The sequence below is a fragment of the Priapulus caudatus genome, unplaced genomic scaffold, assembly GCF_000485595.1.
Source record: "Priapulus caudatus unplaced genomic scaffold, Priapulus_caudatus-5.0.1 Scaffold842, whole genome shotgun sequence".
Classification (NCBI taxonomy): domain Eukaryota; kingdom Metazoa; phylum Priapulida; class Priapulimorpha; order Priapulimorphida; family Priapulidae; genus Priapulus; species Priapulus caudatus.
Genome location: NW_014577903.1, coordinates 100,161 through 112,836, shown reverse-complemented (window position 1 = coordinate 112,836; position 12,676 = coordinate 100,161). Strand labels below are relative to the sequence as shown.

The window sequence follows — 12,676 nt, the reverse complement described above, 5'->3', positions numbered from 1 at the left end:
TCTTCCATGTAATCTTCTTTTTCTTCTTCGTCTTTTTTCCTTCTACTACTACTTCTTCCCTCTCTATTTCTCTTACTTCTTTTTCTTCTTTTCATCGTCCTCTTCCCCTTCCTCTTCTCCCTTCTCCTTCGCCCCATCTTTTTTGAAGGTGCTAATGCCTGCATATTACGTTAGCAGCACTAGTGCAGTAGCAATGTGTTTCAAATTATATGTGCACACCATGAGAGGAGTTGATTTTACACAGCTTTGCCAATCTGTAGCCCTCGTATCAACATTGTGCAAGTAGGCTTTTTCTACACCACATTATTTTCTGGTGTCTTCTTGGTTTAGTGAGCTTTGTGTGTGCACGTTTTATACATCTCAACTTGTATAGCTGCTAAGTGTAAACTTGAGAGAAAACATACACGCATACATGCCTGCATGCATGCTTGCTTGCGTGCTTCCACGCACACGCACGCACACACACACACATATGTACATGTACACCCAAAGCCAAAGTATGCATACATTATTCATGGGAGTTATTGGGATGTTAACTCTGATTCTGCTCTTGCTGATGCATGAGATTTGATGTGCAGCATATAGCTGACTTGCTCAACCATACTGATTCTAATACTTTCCTGCACCCGCGTTTGGCGCCATTTTATGTTTTTTTACAGTTGCCAGCTGACATAGCGTTCGCGCTCGCCTGCAATCACACTCACCGGCGGGTGTCCCGAGAATTTTGTTAGTAAAATGCAAATTCCAAGTGGTCAGTATTACATTAACAGCTTTGGCAGGGAAGAAATCTGTGTGTGGCCTTACTCGTGTGAATATGCAGTGCTAGCTAGATTAGGTTCGTCTATTGATCTAGACTTTCTTCTCACCCTAACTAGCTGTATCGATTAGCAGTTTGCAATACACGCTAATTAATAACTGTCTATGATATGTCTGACTGTCTATGTCAGTTTATTCAGCAGGCGGTAGATAAGTGGGTATGCTATTGTCTGTATGCACTCTCGTGTCATGTGTCCTTTCTCTATACCCGGCTGTACACATGCTAGGGTACAAACAATGTGCACAGCCTATGCACGGACGTATTCGCGTAGCTGTCAACCTGCCCATAATAATAAACTTAATTAATTAATAAATTAATAAATAAAATTAATAACTTAAGAGATGAATACTGTAGGCCTGGTGCATGTAGAAGCAGACTGGTCGAAGCAGTGGACTGCTAGTTTTTAAAAGCTGGCTGGACTCTAGCTCCAAGAAACGGTCTTGCTAGGGTTAGAAGACAAATAGGCTACCTAATTAGCCTAATTAACCTATTAGACATTGTAGACAATCGGTCGCACAGCCTGGTCGGGCTATAGGTGGACTCTTTAGAGCACGAAGTGCTAACATGAACACACATGCTAGTAGCATGTATATATGTGCAGAGTGTGTGTGTGTGTGTGCGTGCGTGTGTGTGTGCGTGCGTGAGTGCGTGCGTGTGTGTGTGTGTGTGTGTTGATGGTACTTTTCAACCACTCTGTTTAGAGGTGCAGCAGACGTTAACAGTAGGCTATCTTGGTAGAAGTCGGTTGGCATGGTGATCTTGTAGTAACAGCCATGGCTGCCTTTACGTCTGTCACGTATGGGGAAATACGAGTGTACGAAGCTTGATGAATGTAGTCTATTGCGAACTGTGCAAACCTACAAATCATTGCAAAGCTGTGCAGAATTTTGACGCATGTGACATGTAATTTTACAACAAGAATTTTACACACAAAATTCTAGCGTGTACTGAAGTTCCTATCACGAAAATTCGATGCGCAACACTTTGTTTCGTGTAAGTGAAACAAAAAACCCAGAGACCTGTTGCCAGAAGCATCATGAAGTGTTATGTCATAACTACCGACGATGGTTTTGCAAAGAGCAATCACGCCAACCCCACAGCCACAAGTCTCCCAAGCAGTTGCAACACTGCGTTCATGATGCATAATTGAAGTGCATGTTCGCACCATTAACTCGCGTGTTTTTCGACCCGCTGTGTTAATTATACATTGCGCAAGACCAGCCTCATTACGAGTTTGGCCATCGGTCAATCAATGATGACACGACGACACAGGAGACTGCTGTGTTTCGTGTGCGAGCGTCGTTGCTCAAGGCGTCTGCCACGCATTTTTGAGATTCGAACGGGCATTCTCAAGTTGTCGGTTTATATTAGTGTGTACTTGGAATCAGTGTCTTTGATGATCTTGTTGCAATGCAGCCGAGACACCAGGGGGCACGCGTGCGACTACAACAACACATCCAACAAGAGGCTGCCCCCATCTGCACGTTCCATGCCTCGGGTTCCATGCCCCGGGTTTCGTACCTTGGGTTCCATGCTTCGGGTTCCGTGCCCCGGGTTTCATGCCCTGGGTTCCGTGCCTCGGGTTCCATGCCCCGGGTTTCGTACCTTGGGTTCCATGCTTCGGGTTCCGTGCCCCGGGTTTCATGCCCTGGGTTCCGTGCCTCGGGTTCCATGCCCCGGGTTTCGTACCTTGGGTTCCATGCTTCGGGTTCCGTGCCCCGGGTTTCATGCCCTGGGTTCCGTGCCTCGGGTTCCATGCCCCGGGTTTCGTACCTTGGGTTCCATGCTTCGGGTTCCATGCCCGAATTCCATTACCTTCGGGTTCCGTGCCCGCGATTCCAGGGTTTTTCGGGCTGAAACTACGTAGAAACTACATCATTACGTGTCACGTAGATGCGATTGGCAGAACTCTCTCTTTCCATGACGTATAGTCGTGCAGTCTCTGATGGATGTATTGTTGATTTGACGTGCGCTGTTGCATTCCTGTCCTTATCGAAGCTGTATATAATGACAGGCACTAGCGGGGTGTGTATGGTGACGTCCACCGTCCCGTGCTGCGCAGTGCGCCACAATTTAACAACGCCCGTTCCAACAGAAGCGGTTGCCAATATTACAATGTCGCGCAGTGGCTGCAAATATGTCCGACTATGACCTTGACGTGAAAAGATACGCATTGTATGTTTTGTGTGTATTTGTACGTGCGTGCGTGCGCTTGTGTGCGTGCGTGCGTGCGTGATCACGGTCAATCTCACCACTCGAGTTGGAAGTCTATGCCTTGACGATGATCGAGTGACGATAACTTTGATCAGACCCTAATAGTCACGTGATATCGGTCGGAAATCGATATATCACGTGTGCACCGTGGCGCCCCCGTGTGGCGACTCGACGAGCAGCCATGCACGACCTCCTACACCCTCCACCTACGTGCTTGATGTTGAAATCTAACTGTCTTCTTGCGTCCGTGTAGTTTGTTAATTATAATTAACGTTCCGCGTGCTATAATATGTGTATATGCGGCGCGTTTATTTATATGCGTACTCGAGCGGCTGCATCCTTTGCAACGTGTACTTTAGTGAGCATTGTGATTGACTCGGGGCCAATTGTTAGTAGTGGAGTGCGTAGATTAATCAGGGTAAGCCCAATGGGAATGGCGGGAAAGGGAAGGGACGGATGGGGGACGGGGAGGGATAGACGACAGGAAGGGGTGGGGGAGGGGAACGGATAGATGTGACTGGGTTTCACTTTGTTTCGGTGAGGTGCGTGAACATGCGGTGAGTTAGTATTAGTGACCATGGACACCGTGGGTGTGTGGAGGGAGCGCCGCCTTCCCGAAATCTGCTGATGTCACGATACCTTTTCGCGAATATATAAGAGCATGCGTGTTCTCGGCAGTCGAAATGTGTCAGTATGATCTGCTACGTTCCACTCCTTGTGTTAATCATGTCTTAAGCCCGATCTTCTGTCGTTGATATGCTCTCGTACGACATCAAATGATGAGGCTATATCTTCTGTTAGGAGGTGGGTGCAGGACCACGTTTGGTAAGAGATCATACAGGGCTCGGAGTGCAGTGTGTCAGTACAGGCTACATTGACATCAAGGGGGTATGCGACGTCGTGTCATTGGTTTGGTCCTCCACCCAATCGTTTGTATTTATTTTCGGACATTGTGTGCCGCCGGTATTGTAGATTTTAGAACTTTTCAATTAAAATCGTAGACCTTCCCTAATCGCTATCCATAAAGCTAGCGACAAAGATGCAATGCCTTCCTCTTCCACCAAGCAATGGATGGCTCTATATGTATAGTGAATACACTATTCGTCTGCACAACAGTATGTTATTTGTACCTGATTCGGCATTTCTGTATAACGCAGTGAAACGGTTTTGCCTGATTTACCTGATTCCACCCCTCACCTATATGTTTAGAGTGGATCGAAGGGTAGGAAGACTACGTCTTGTATAAACCCCCATCCTTACATATTCATCCACATGGCTTTTGAACGAGTTAATTGATTTAGCTTGTACTGCTTCTTCTGACAGGTTATTCCAGTGATTTATTACTCTAAAACTGAAAAAAATGTTTCCTTAACTCTAGTCGTGCACGCGGAGTGAGCAATTTGAGGCTATGGCCACGAGTACTGTTGTATTCCGATCTTGTAAAGAATTTTGTAGGGTCAATTACTTCGTAGCCATTCATTAGTTTGAAAGTTTCATTGAGGTCTCCTCTTCCTCTTATTCTTCTCTGTTCCGGTGTTATAAGTCCTAGTTTCTCTAGTCTTTGTTCATAGGAAAAATGACGAATTTCTGGAATCATACTCGACATCCTTATCGTGTGTTATCGGTTGTTTATATTATATGGATATTTGTGTTTACTGGGGTGACAAATACCCTGTCTCCGACTGACGCAGTGTCACGCGCGGCTGTAATACTGCTGGCAGCCATATTTAGCGACAGAGTGGGCTTGTTAGAAATCACGACAATTTTACCGTCGATTGTGATCACGAGTTGTGTGTGTATGTCTCTTGTTTCATTTTGCTCATTACATAATATAAACAATATATCCAACAGGAGAATTCGCACGCATTTCGTGTAGCTTGCAACAGACGGCAGTATTCGCGGGTGTAACCGTCGTTAACGGGGTTTAAAGAAGAATATGTATGTTTCCAGTGCGGGAATTATTGTACGTATGTTACGGCCTGTTGCGTGCTCTTGCTTGTTCTTACGTGCGGTTTATCTTGTTGTAAAATTGCCGTCAAGGGCGTATTATTGCACACGGGGTATTTAGTCAGTAGTAATGCATGCAATAATCATTGAACACGCCTGTTGTGTTAGGGTTAGTCGTTCTGTACGCGTGCGTGCGTGCGTGCGTGCGTGCGTGCGAGTGTGTGCTTCGCGGATTATTCAATCACTGGCCTATTCGTACGTGTAAACCATAATATGATGACATGCAATCAGTAATTAGTGTACGTAATACATTTTCCAGCAAGGACGTCAATATTTGTGATATAATTTTTACGGGGCTTTACGAAATATATATTATGTGTATAAAATTGCTAAAGAGAAATATTTTTTGCAATTAGTTGTTGTTTGCACGCTATACTGCTTGTGTGTGTGTGTGTGTGTGTGTGTGTGTGTGTGTGTGTGTGCGTGCGTGCGTGCGTGCGTGCGTGCGTGCGTGCGTGCGTGCGTGCGTGCGTGCATGGGTGTGTGTGTTTCACTGAAACGTTTACTAGTTAACGCGGTAACTATGTCTATCCAATACTCTATTTTGTTGACTATCTACATAGCTATGGTTTGCGCATATTTTCTTGGTTTCTTGATTTTCATCTTATTTTCAACTCGACGTCATTTTATTTATTTAAATTTGTTAAAATATATGATTCGCATTGTTCTGGGATTTTCTTATATATATATATGCTTTCTGGGTGAATACGGGCGTGGGAATGGTAACAATTACATAGTGCCATGACACGCGCGCAAATCACTATAAAGATAATCTGGAATTGGTAAATAAGTAAACATCAATAAATAAATAAAAAGCGACGTCGCCTGGCGACATCTGTCGTCGCTTTGACAGTAACTTATTATAGGGACAAGAAATCTGCTTCGTGTTGTGAAAAACAGAAATATATGTATATGTATATATACTATATAGACGTATTTATATGTAGGTGTGTTGACAACATGACTTCGATAGTTGGCTCTCGTAAAATACGGATATAATTATGCGTATATCGATTGAAATATCGAACAACGAGAAATCCACGCTCTCTCCGCGCGTATCTGCTGTGCAGATATAGCGGGAGCGAGTATTCAATATGATCAGGAGTTTATCAATAGATAGACTCCTGATATGATATCATTCCCAAATAATGATGTACACACAGAAAAGAACAAAGTTATCTATCGGTGGTACATTTATTCAGTAGGCGTGGGTGGTTGGGGGAAGGGAATGTAAAGCGGGTTAATCATTATATTATTGTGGTGCCAAAGCTGGACCAATACTTGATTGTGTATGTTATGTATGTGTCTTTAGCAATAAAAGTTGATCATCAATTATCGCTGAAGGGGTCGTTGTCGTATCAGGTACTACATATATGTACCCGAGGTACATATATGTATACACAAAGTGTACCATACTTGTACTACAGAAGTGTACCATAACCCTAACCCTAACCCTAACCCTAACCCTACATACCTCATATAAAAATATAAACATAATACTAAACAACTTAAAACTACCTCGGGTACATATATGTAGTACCTGATACGACAACGACCCTTCGTGCTCAATTATTACCTCCGCCAAGGGGTTGGCAGGAGGTTGTGTTTTCACCGGCGTGTGTTTGTTGGTTTGTGGGTTTGTGTACAGCCTAACTGAAAAAGTTATGGACGGATTTTCATAAAATTTTCAGGATAGGTCAGAAATGGGCTAACTTAGAATTGATTAGATTTTGGTGGTGATCCGGATCCAATTAATTCATTCATTCATTCATACAATTTTTAGGATAGGTCAGAAATGGGTTTAACTTAGAATTGATTACATTTTGCTGGTGATCCGGATCCAATTAATTATTTAATTAATTAATAAAAAATTTCACAGTGAGAGAATTGAGCTGCCTTGGCGGAGGTCTGCGCTCTCCGAGTGCTCTAGTTATATATGCTTTCGTTATAGCAGCTTTCGATATAGCAGCTAGCTTTCGATATAGCATATCAGGTTTCGTGTTCAATCTATTAAAAAATTGGAATTCAAAATTTCACGGTGTATTTCTGAAAGGTATATAGCATGCAACTAATAACGTCTATATATGTTACTTTCAATGTGTCATTCAGTAACATTATAACAAGAGCTAACAATGCATTATGTGTTATTAGGTCTTGATCATAATCATATCTACAAGAATGTACGGCTTTTCTCTAAGCGAAATTATCTCTGTAGCTATAGTTCATTGGCACCCACACAATAAATTTTTATCTGTTGGCAATTAAGTAGAAACTAATAAACTGTTGTTCGTTTCATTTTGATTTATCGCTGAAATCTGCTACATTCTCTCGAATTTTATATTGCCGCTCCTTTTAAGACACCATGACAGGTTTTAAGCCCGTATGAAACGTAAATTTTTCATTACAAATCATAAAATTACAATATAATATTTCCATCATAATTCACTTTTTTAATTACATATTATTTTTATGTATCAATGCAGTAAAAGTTCTGGCAGCGGTGGGATTCGAACCCACGCCTCCGGAGAGACTGGTGCCTAAAACCAGCGCCTTAGACCACTCGGCCACGCTACCAATCACTAAAGAAATTGGTCGCGCGACTGGCCTCAACTTATCATCCTGTTTTTATGAAATTTGGAACAACACGTATTGCGTTAAAGTTTTGCTTTTGATTCGCATGCTCCATATAATAATGGAAACAATAATGCGTGCATTTATTTCGTATTATATAGTAAATCGGCAAAATATGAGAAGACAAGTTTACAAAACGACCACAGCACCACCACCGCGAGCAGTATAAATATGGCAGCGCCCATGGCGTGTAATTGTTGTAAACCTCAGGCACAACAACGACCAATATGACACATTTATTTTCATACGAAACGTTTGTCCATGCGGTGGCAGGGGCTACGGTAAGTTGAAATAAAAGTAGGTGTGTTATACTGGTAATTGGTCGCTAAATTGAGATTGTCTGGGTGACACTACTGACGCTGAAGAGGTAGCTCTAGAACTAAACCGACCAGGCTCTCCGACTAGTTACACGGCGGAGGTCGCCACGTAGTGTTAAGCGAGATGGGAACTTGTGGCTACTCTAGAACTATAGCCTATGCTATAGCATAGGCCCTCCGCTCCGCCGCAGGGCTATACTATAGCTTATAGGGTCTATGTCACCCAGGGTACTGCCGGAACGTACCCTGGGTACGGTCCGGTATACCGGAACGTACCCTAGTCACAATTTGATATGGTTAGGATTAGAGTTAGGGTTAGGCCGGATAGGGCCCAGGGGCCCCGGTTAGGGTTAGGGTTCGGGTTAGGGAGTAGGCGTAGACAACTCCCTATAGACTCGTTAGTGGAGTAGGCGAGATACGGTCCGGCATATTAGATAGTACCAGGGTACGTTTCGGTATACCGGACCGTACCCAGGGTACGTTCCGGCAGTACCCCGTGGGACATAGACCCTCTCAGCTATACTATAGTATAGAACATACTTAGATACTATGGCAATTTTCAGGTAGTAAGCAAAGACAACTTTTTGCGCTTAATAACTTCTTTGGTACGCCAAATAAAGCACATTCTCTGTCGCACAAATTAAATGTCGTAAGTTACTGCAAACACTAAAATTAAACTGCAAACTAAACATTAAAACATGTGACAGGTACCCGTTGGGGGCGCAAATCCACTTTTAATAGGCACCTTAGGTATCACGAAGTGATGCACAGATTTCTGTGTATCATCAACTGATGCACAGACGTTCCGTATATCAAGGAATGATGCAAAAACCCTAACCCTAACCCTAAGTCATAAAGTATAACCTTTAGGGTTAGGGTTAGGGTTAGGGTTAGGGTTTTTGCATCATTCCTTGATATACGGAAAGTCTGTGCATAAGTTGATGATACACAGAAATCTGTGCATCACTTCGTGATACCTAAGGTGCCTAAAGTGGATTTGCACCCCAGTTGGGTTGGAGTATTAGGCATTTTCTATATTATGTACGCGTCTATGTAGCGAAAAATATGGTACGTATTTCAGTATTTATAAATTATATATTAGAGTAGGTATATTATAGACATGACAGGTGCCAGTTCAGCAGTTGGGTTGGAGTATTAGGCATCCTTTATATTATTATGTGTCTATGTAGGGAAATATGGTACGAATGGCTCAGCAACTTATATCGTGTCTCACTTTTACGTTTCTTCAGGGCAGTGGTATTGCCATGACCGTGTTCTACCCTCTAGATACCGTGAAGATAAGACTGCAGGTGGACGATGGAAGAATACCAAGAAGCATACCAGTACTGGACGCTATTGACATTGCAAGAGAAGAGGGAGTGTAAGCACGATCGATTAGTTCAGTTCTACTTTCAGACCCCAATACAAGAATCATTATTATCATCTCACTCTCCATGCTCGCTTAATCACCTTAACTATGACCCCCTAACCGCATTCCTATATTCCTAACCCAGCCCTATAATCCTATAACTTAAGCACAAGCCTGTCATTAAAAAATCCGAGGTCACGAGGTAGAGTTGAACAAGCTCAATCACCTTTAATGAGCTCATCTCGGTATTAGTTAAAAATGCTAGGTCGCTGCCATATTCGTGCAGTCACAAACAATTCTTTAGAAAAGTAATCGGATGGGATATACATATAAGAAGCAGTATCGCTAATCATGTTAATGCGTGTGAACTCGTGTTTGTGTTAAAACAATGTCACAGGTGTCGATGCACATTGTTTTGTCAAGTAAAACAATGACTAGCGTTATTGGGTGCTTGCAACTGGAGAACACTCTCAAGTCAGTTAATTTGTTTCAGGCTGGCACTGTATAGAGGACTTCACTCTGTCATCACCAGTCTGTTCACTTCCAACTTTGTATACTTCTACACATTCCATGGACTGAGAAGGGTCCTTATACCGGCTGGTGAGAGAAGTGCAGTCAAAGACCTGCTAATAGGAACCATTGCAGGTATGTTACATCATCCTCTTAATATGCATGCATGTCTGCATCTACCTCTTTTGATCACTTGATTGATCACGACTAACCAACAATCTAGCTGTATAGTTTAGGATCAAGAGGTCTCACTCACTATAGTTCCGCCTAAAATATGCCAAATCGATCTCTTTGCCTACACGAAAGGTGGGTATGTAGCGTCATTTGTAGGGGACTTGTGTTTTAGTTTGTTATAATGCATAATAGCAAGTAACGTGCAAATGTCTTCAATGCATATTCACTTTCGTGTTTTCATTGCTAAATATGGTTATATAGTGAGGTTACTGCCATAGTTATGTACTAGTCTGTGCATCTGTTGTTGACAGGTATTGTGAATGTGGTGATAACCACACCACTGTGGACAGTCAACACTAGACTACAGTTGCAGGGAACCAAGCTTAAAGGTGGTGAACACAGAAATGTTTCACACTACAGTGGAATCGTAGGTGCGCCCTGCATGCTGCACGTAATTTTACCATATCAAGGATGCTGTATCAGCAATGTTGATGTCACTATATCTATTTACAGAAGGCAGGCTGAATTACATAATACTTCTGGCATTGGCACATTTTATATATGGCTGTTGTTTCATTGAGGTATATATAATCAGAACACAGACCCCTAAATAATCTAATACGGTGGTGTTAAAGTGGGGACGAGGTTTGAATTCTTCGTACAAAGATCAACTAACGTTTGGTGTTTTTGTTTAACTGAAAATACTGGTTTTAGAACTGTGCACGATAGCAAAGATCAACTAACGTTTGGTGTTTTTGTTTAACTGAAAATACTGGTTTTAGAACTATTCACGATAGCAGTAGAGATGTGATTGGTTCCTTTGCTCACCTATCTTTCTCCCTCTGCTATAGATGGCTTAGTAAAGATCGCCCGAGAAGAAGGCCTTGCAGAATTGTGGCGCTCTTGCCCTGCCTCTCTCCTTCTCGTCTGTAACCCTGCCATTCACTTCACGCTTTATGAAGCTTTGAAGCGACGACTCCACCGGCGACTAGGAGTGAAGGTAATGACGCACATGCATATAATTTTCGAATGTTTCACCACACCTAGCACTTGCGTAGAGAAATGCAAGCATGTGCTGATGTGAGCTTGTTATTTCTCCTTCGTCATTTATTTCGATCGATGCTTATTGTTTTATGAGCCACTCTTGTCAGCGTGATTTTTACACCTTACAGCATTCCTATGATACTCTTATGCTTTGTAACTATATATACAGTTTTCATAGGTAATATTTTCCACTGATAGGAATTGAGTGCACTGACATACTTCTTGCTTGGAGGCCTTGCAAAGTGTATAGCAACCACAGCGACCTACCCTATGCAGTTTATACAGTCCAAGCTGCGGGTAATTGTTTGAATGATTCATTCATAGTGGATAATATCAGGTTACTTGTATTGGTGGCTGAATTGATGAGTGGATTACACTTATAATTCTCATTTTATACAATTTGATTTATAATTGAGTTTTGGAGTTAGTTTTACAAATGAATTATATATTGGGAGGAATTGTAAATATTTTATATGCTAATTCACCTTGAAGTAGGTTGTGGATTGTTTGTTTGATAGGTTGGTTGATTGGTTGGTTGGTTGGTTGGATGGATGGATGGATGGTTGTTAATTGATTGAATTTATTACTTTTATAACCATCAATTTAAAAACAAAAGCTGGATGTGTGTGACTATGTGATGTGACATTGTAATGTGGAGCCTTATCGAAATGCTCACGTGAACATTCTGTTGTGCAGGCCGGCCAACTAAACACGAACAACTCTAAGCATTCCCTACTGATGTCTGTGCTGGAGCTCGTTCGGTGAGTGGTGCTTGTAACGTTATACTTACTAAGTTGATGAACTTGGGATGTCCATAGACAGAACACATACTGCCTGGGTGCTTTTTACATACATAGAACAACCAGTATATTGTTAACGAATTCCCAAGCATTGTGTTGCAGTTGGGAACCACGTGCACACATCCAGATATGAATACTTGTCTAAATAAATTCAGTTGCAACGTAACACCAGAATGTATGATGGTTGTGTAATCGTTATCCATGCTGCTATTATTTTGAATATTAAGTAGTGGCATGATTTCAAACTTAACCGTCATCTTCTTCTGATTCAGATTGTCCCCAATTGAAATATACATGTAGCACTTGAAGAATGGTTATTAGTATGTAAGAAAATTGACCAACAGTCGTATACAACAGAAAAACCAATGCAATACGCACGTCACAGCGTTTATGATACGTAGTGGGTGTGTCTGTGAATCCACTGTTATCTGAATGTTTCTCTCATTCTTTATTCGAAGGAGTAAGGGCATGGTGGGAATGTACAAGGGTCTGGAGGCCAAGCTCTTTCAAACAGTTCTCACGTCTGCGCTGATGTTCCTCTGCTACGAGGAAATCATTTCATTTGTCTTCGCTCTTCTGAGAGTGAAAGGAGCCGCAGCTGTGAAGTAGTGACGACGGTCGAATGTCGTCTGCTAAGCGGCAGCCATATGCATTTTGACGAGGTTGTATAGAGCTCTGAAGTGATGACGTCACGGTGGCATCACAACGAACCTACTGGCTCTACACAATCATATGCTCTGGTAACATTAACTGCGTGTCGTGTTTTGTACCCGATTGTAACCATCATTCTGAG

At 42.3% G+C, this 12,676-nt stretch overlaps 2 protein-coding genes and 1 non-coding gene across 3 annotated transcripts in view; 1 reads left to right on the top strand and 2 right to left on the bottom strand.

The window, feature by feature from the left end:
- Window positions 1-938: 938 nt before the first annotated feature.
- Window positions 939-4,637, bottom strand: LOC106813903 (jacalin-related lectin 5-like). The gene is made up of 3 exons (XM_014818147.1): window positions 4,497-4,637; window positions 2,339-2,687; window positions 939-1,039 (listed from the first exon to the last, which is right to left on the bottom strand). The coding sequence occupies exons 1-3, from the start codon at window positions 4,635-4,637 to the stop codon at window positions 939-941; spliced, it is 591 nt and encodes a 196-aa protein (XP_014673633.1).
- Window positions 4,638-7,530: 2,893 nt separating this feature from the next.
- Window positions 7,531-7,612, bottom strand: Trnal-uag. Its single transcript has one exon. It is a non-coding gene; the product is annotated as a tRNA-Leu (tRNA).
- A 220-nt stretch (window positions 7,613-7,832) lies between these two features.
- Window positions 7,833-12,676, top strand: part of LOC106813905 (peroxisomal membrane protein PMP34-like) — a 5,772-nt gene continuing 928 nt past the window's right edge. The window contains exons 1-8 of the mRNA XM_014818149.1: window positions 7,833-7,950; window positions 9,237-9,367; window positions 9,849-10,000; window positions 10,351-10,470; window positions 10,891-11,039; window positions 11,282-11,380; window positions 11,780-11,844; window positions 12,342-12,553. Of these exons, the coding sequence (XP_014673635.1) occupies window positions 7,897-7,950; window positions 9,237-9,367; window positions 9,849-10,000; window positions 10,351-10,470; window positions 10,891-11,039; window positions 11,282-11,380; window positions 11,780-11,844; window positions 12,342-12,492 (921 nt within the window). The 5' untranslated portion in view covers window positions 7,833-7,896 and the 3' untranslated portion in view covers window positions 12,493-12,553. The remainder of the gene's footprint in view (window positions 7,951-9,236; window positions 9,368-9,848; window positions 10,001-10,350; window positions 10,471-10,890; window positions 11,040-11,281; window positions 11,381-11,779; window positions 11,845-12,341; window positions 12,554-12,676) is intronic.

What these genes read in the sequence shown, in the direction of transcription:
- LOC106813903 (XM_014818147.1), bottom strand. Translation starts at nt 4,637, where the DNA reads ATGTCGAGTATGATTCCAGAAATTCGTCATTTTTCCTATGAACAAAGA. An exon ending in AACTAATGAATGGCTACGAA is followed by an intron (nt 2,688 to 4,496) that starts GTAATTGACCCT and finishes GTAATGATGTAG; the next exon opens with TTTCTACGTAGTTTCAGCCC. An exon ending in CCCGAAGCATGGAACCCAAG is followed by an intron (nt 1,040 to 2,338) that starts GTACGAAACCCG and finishes TTTGTACCCTAG; the next exon opens with CATGTGTACAGCCGGGTATA.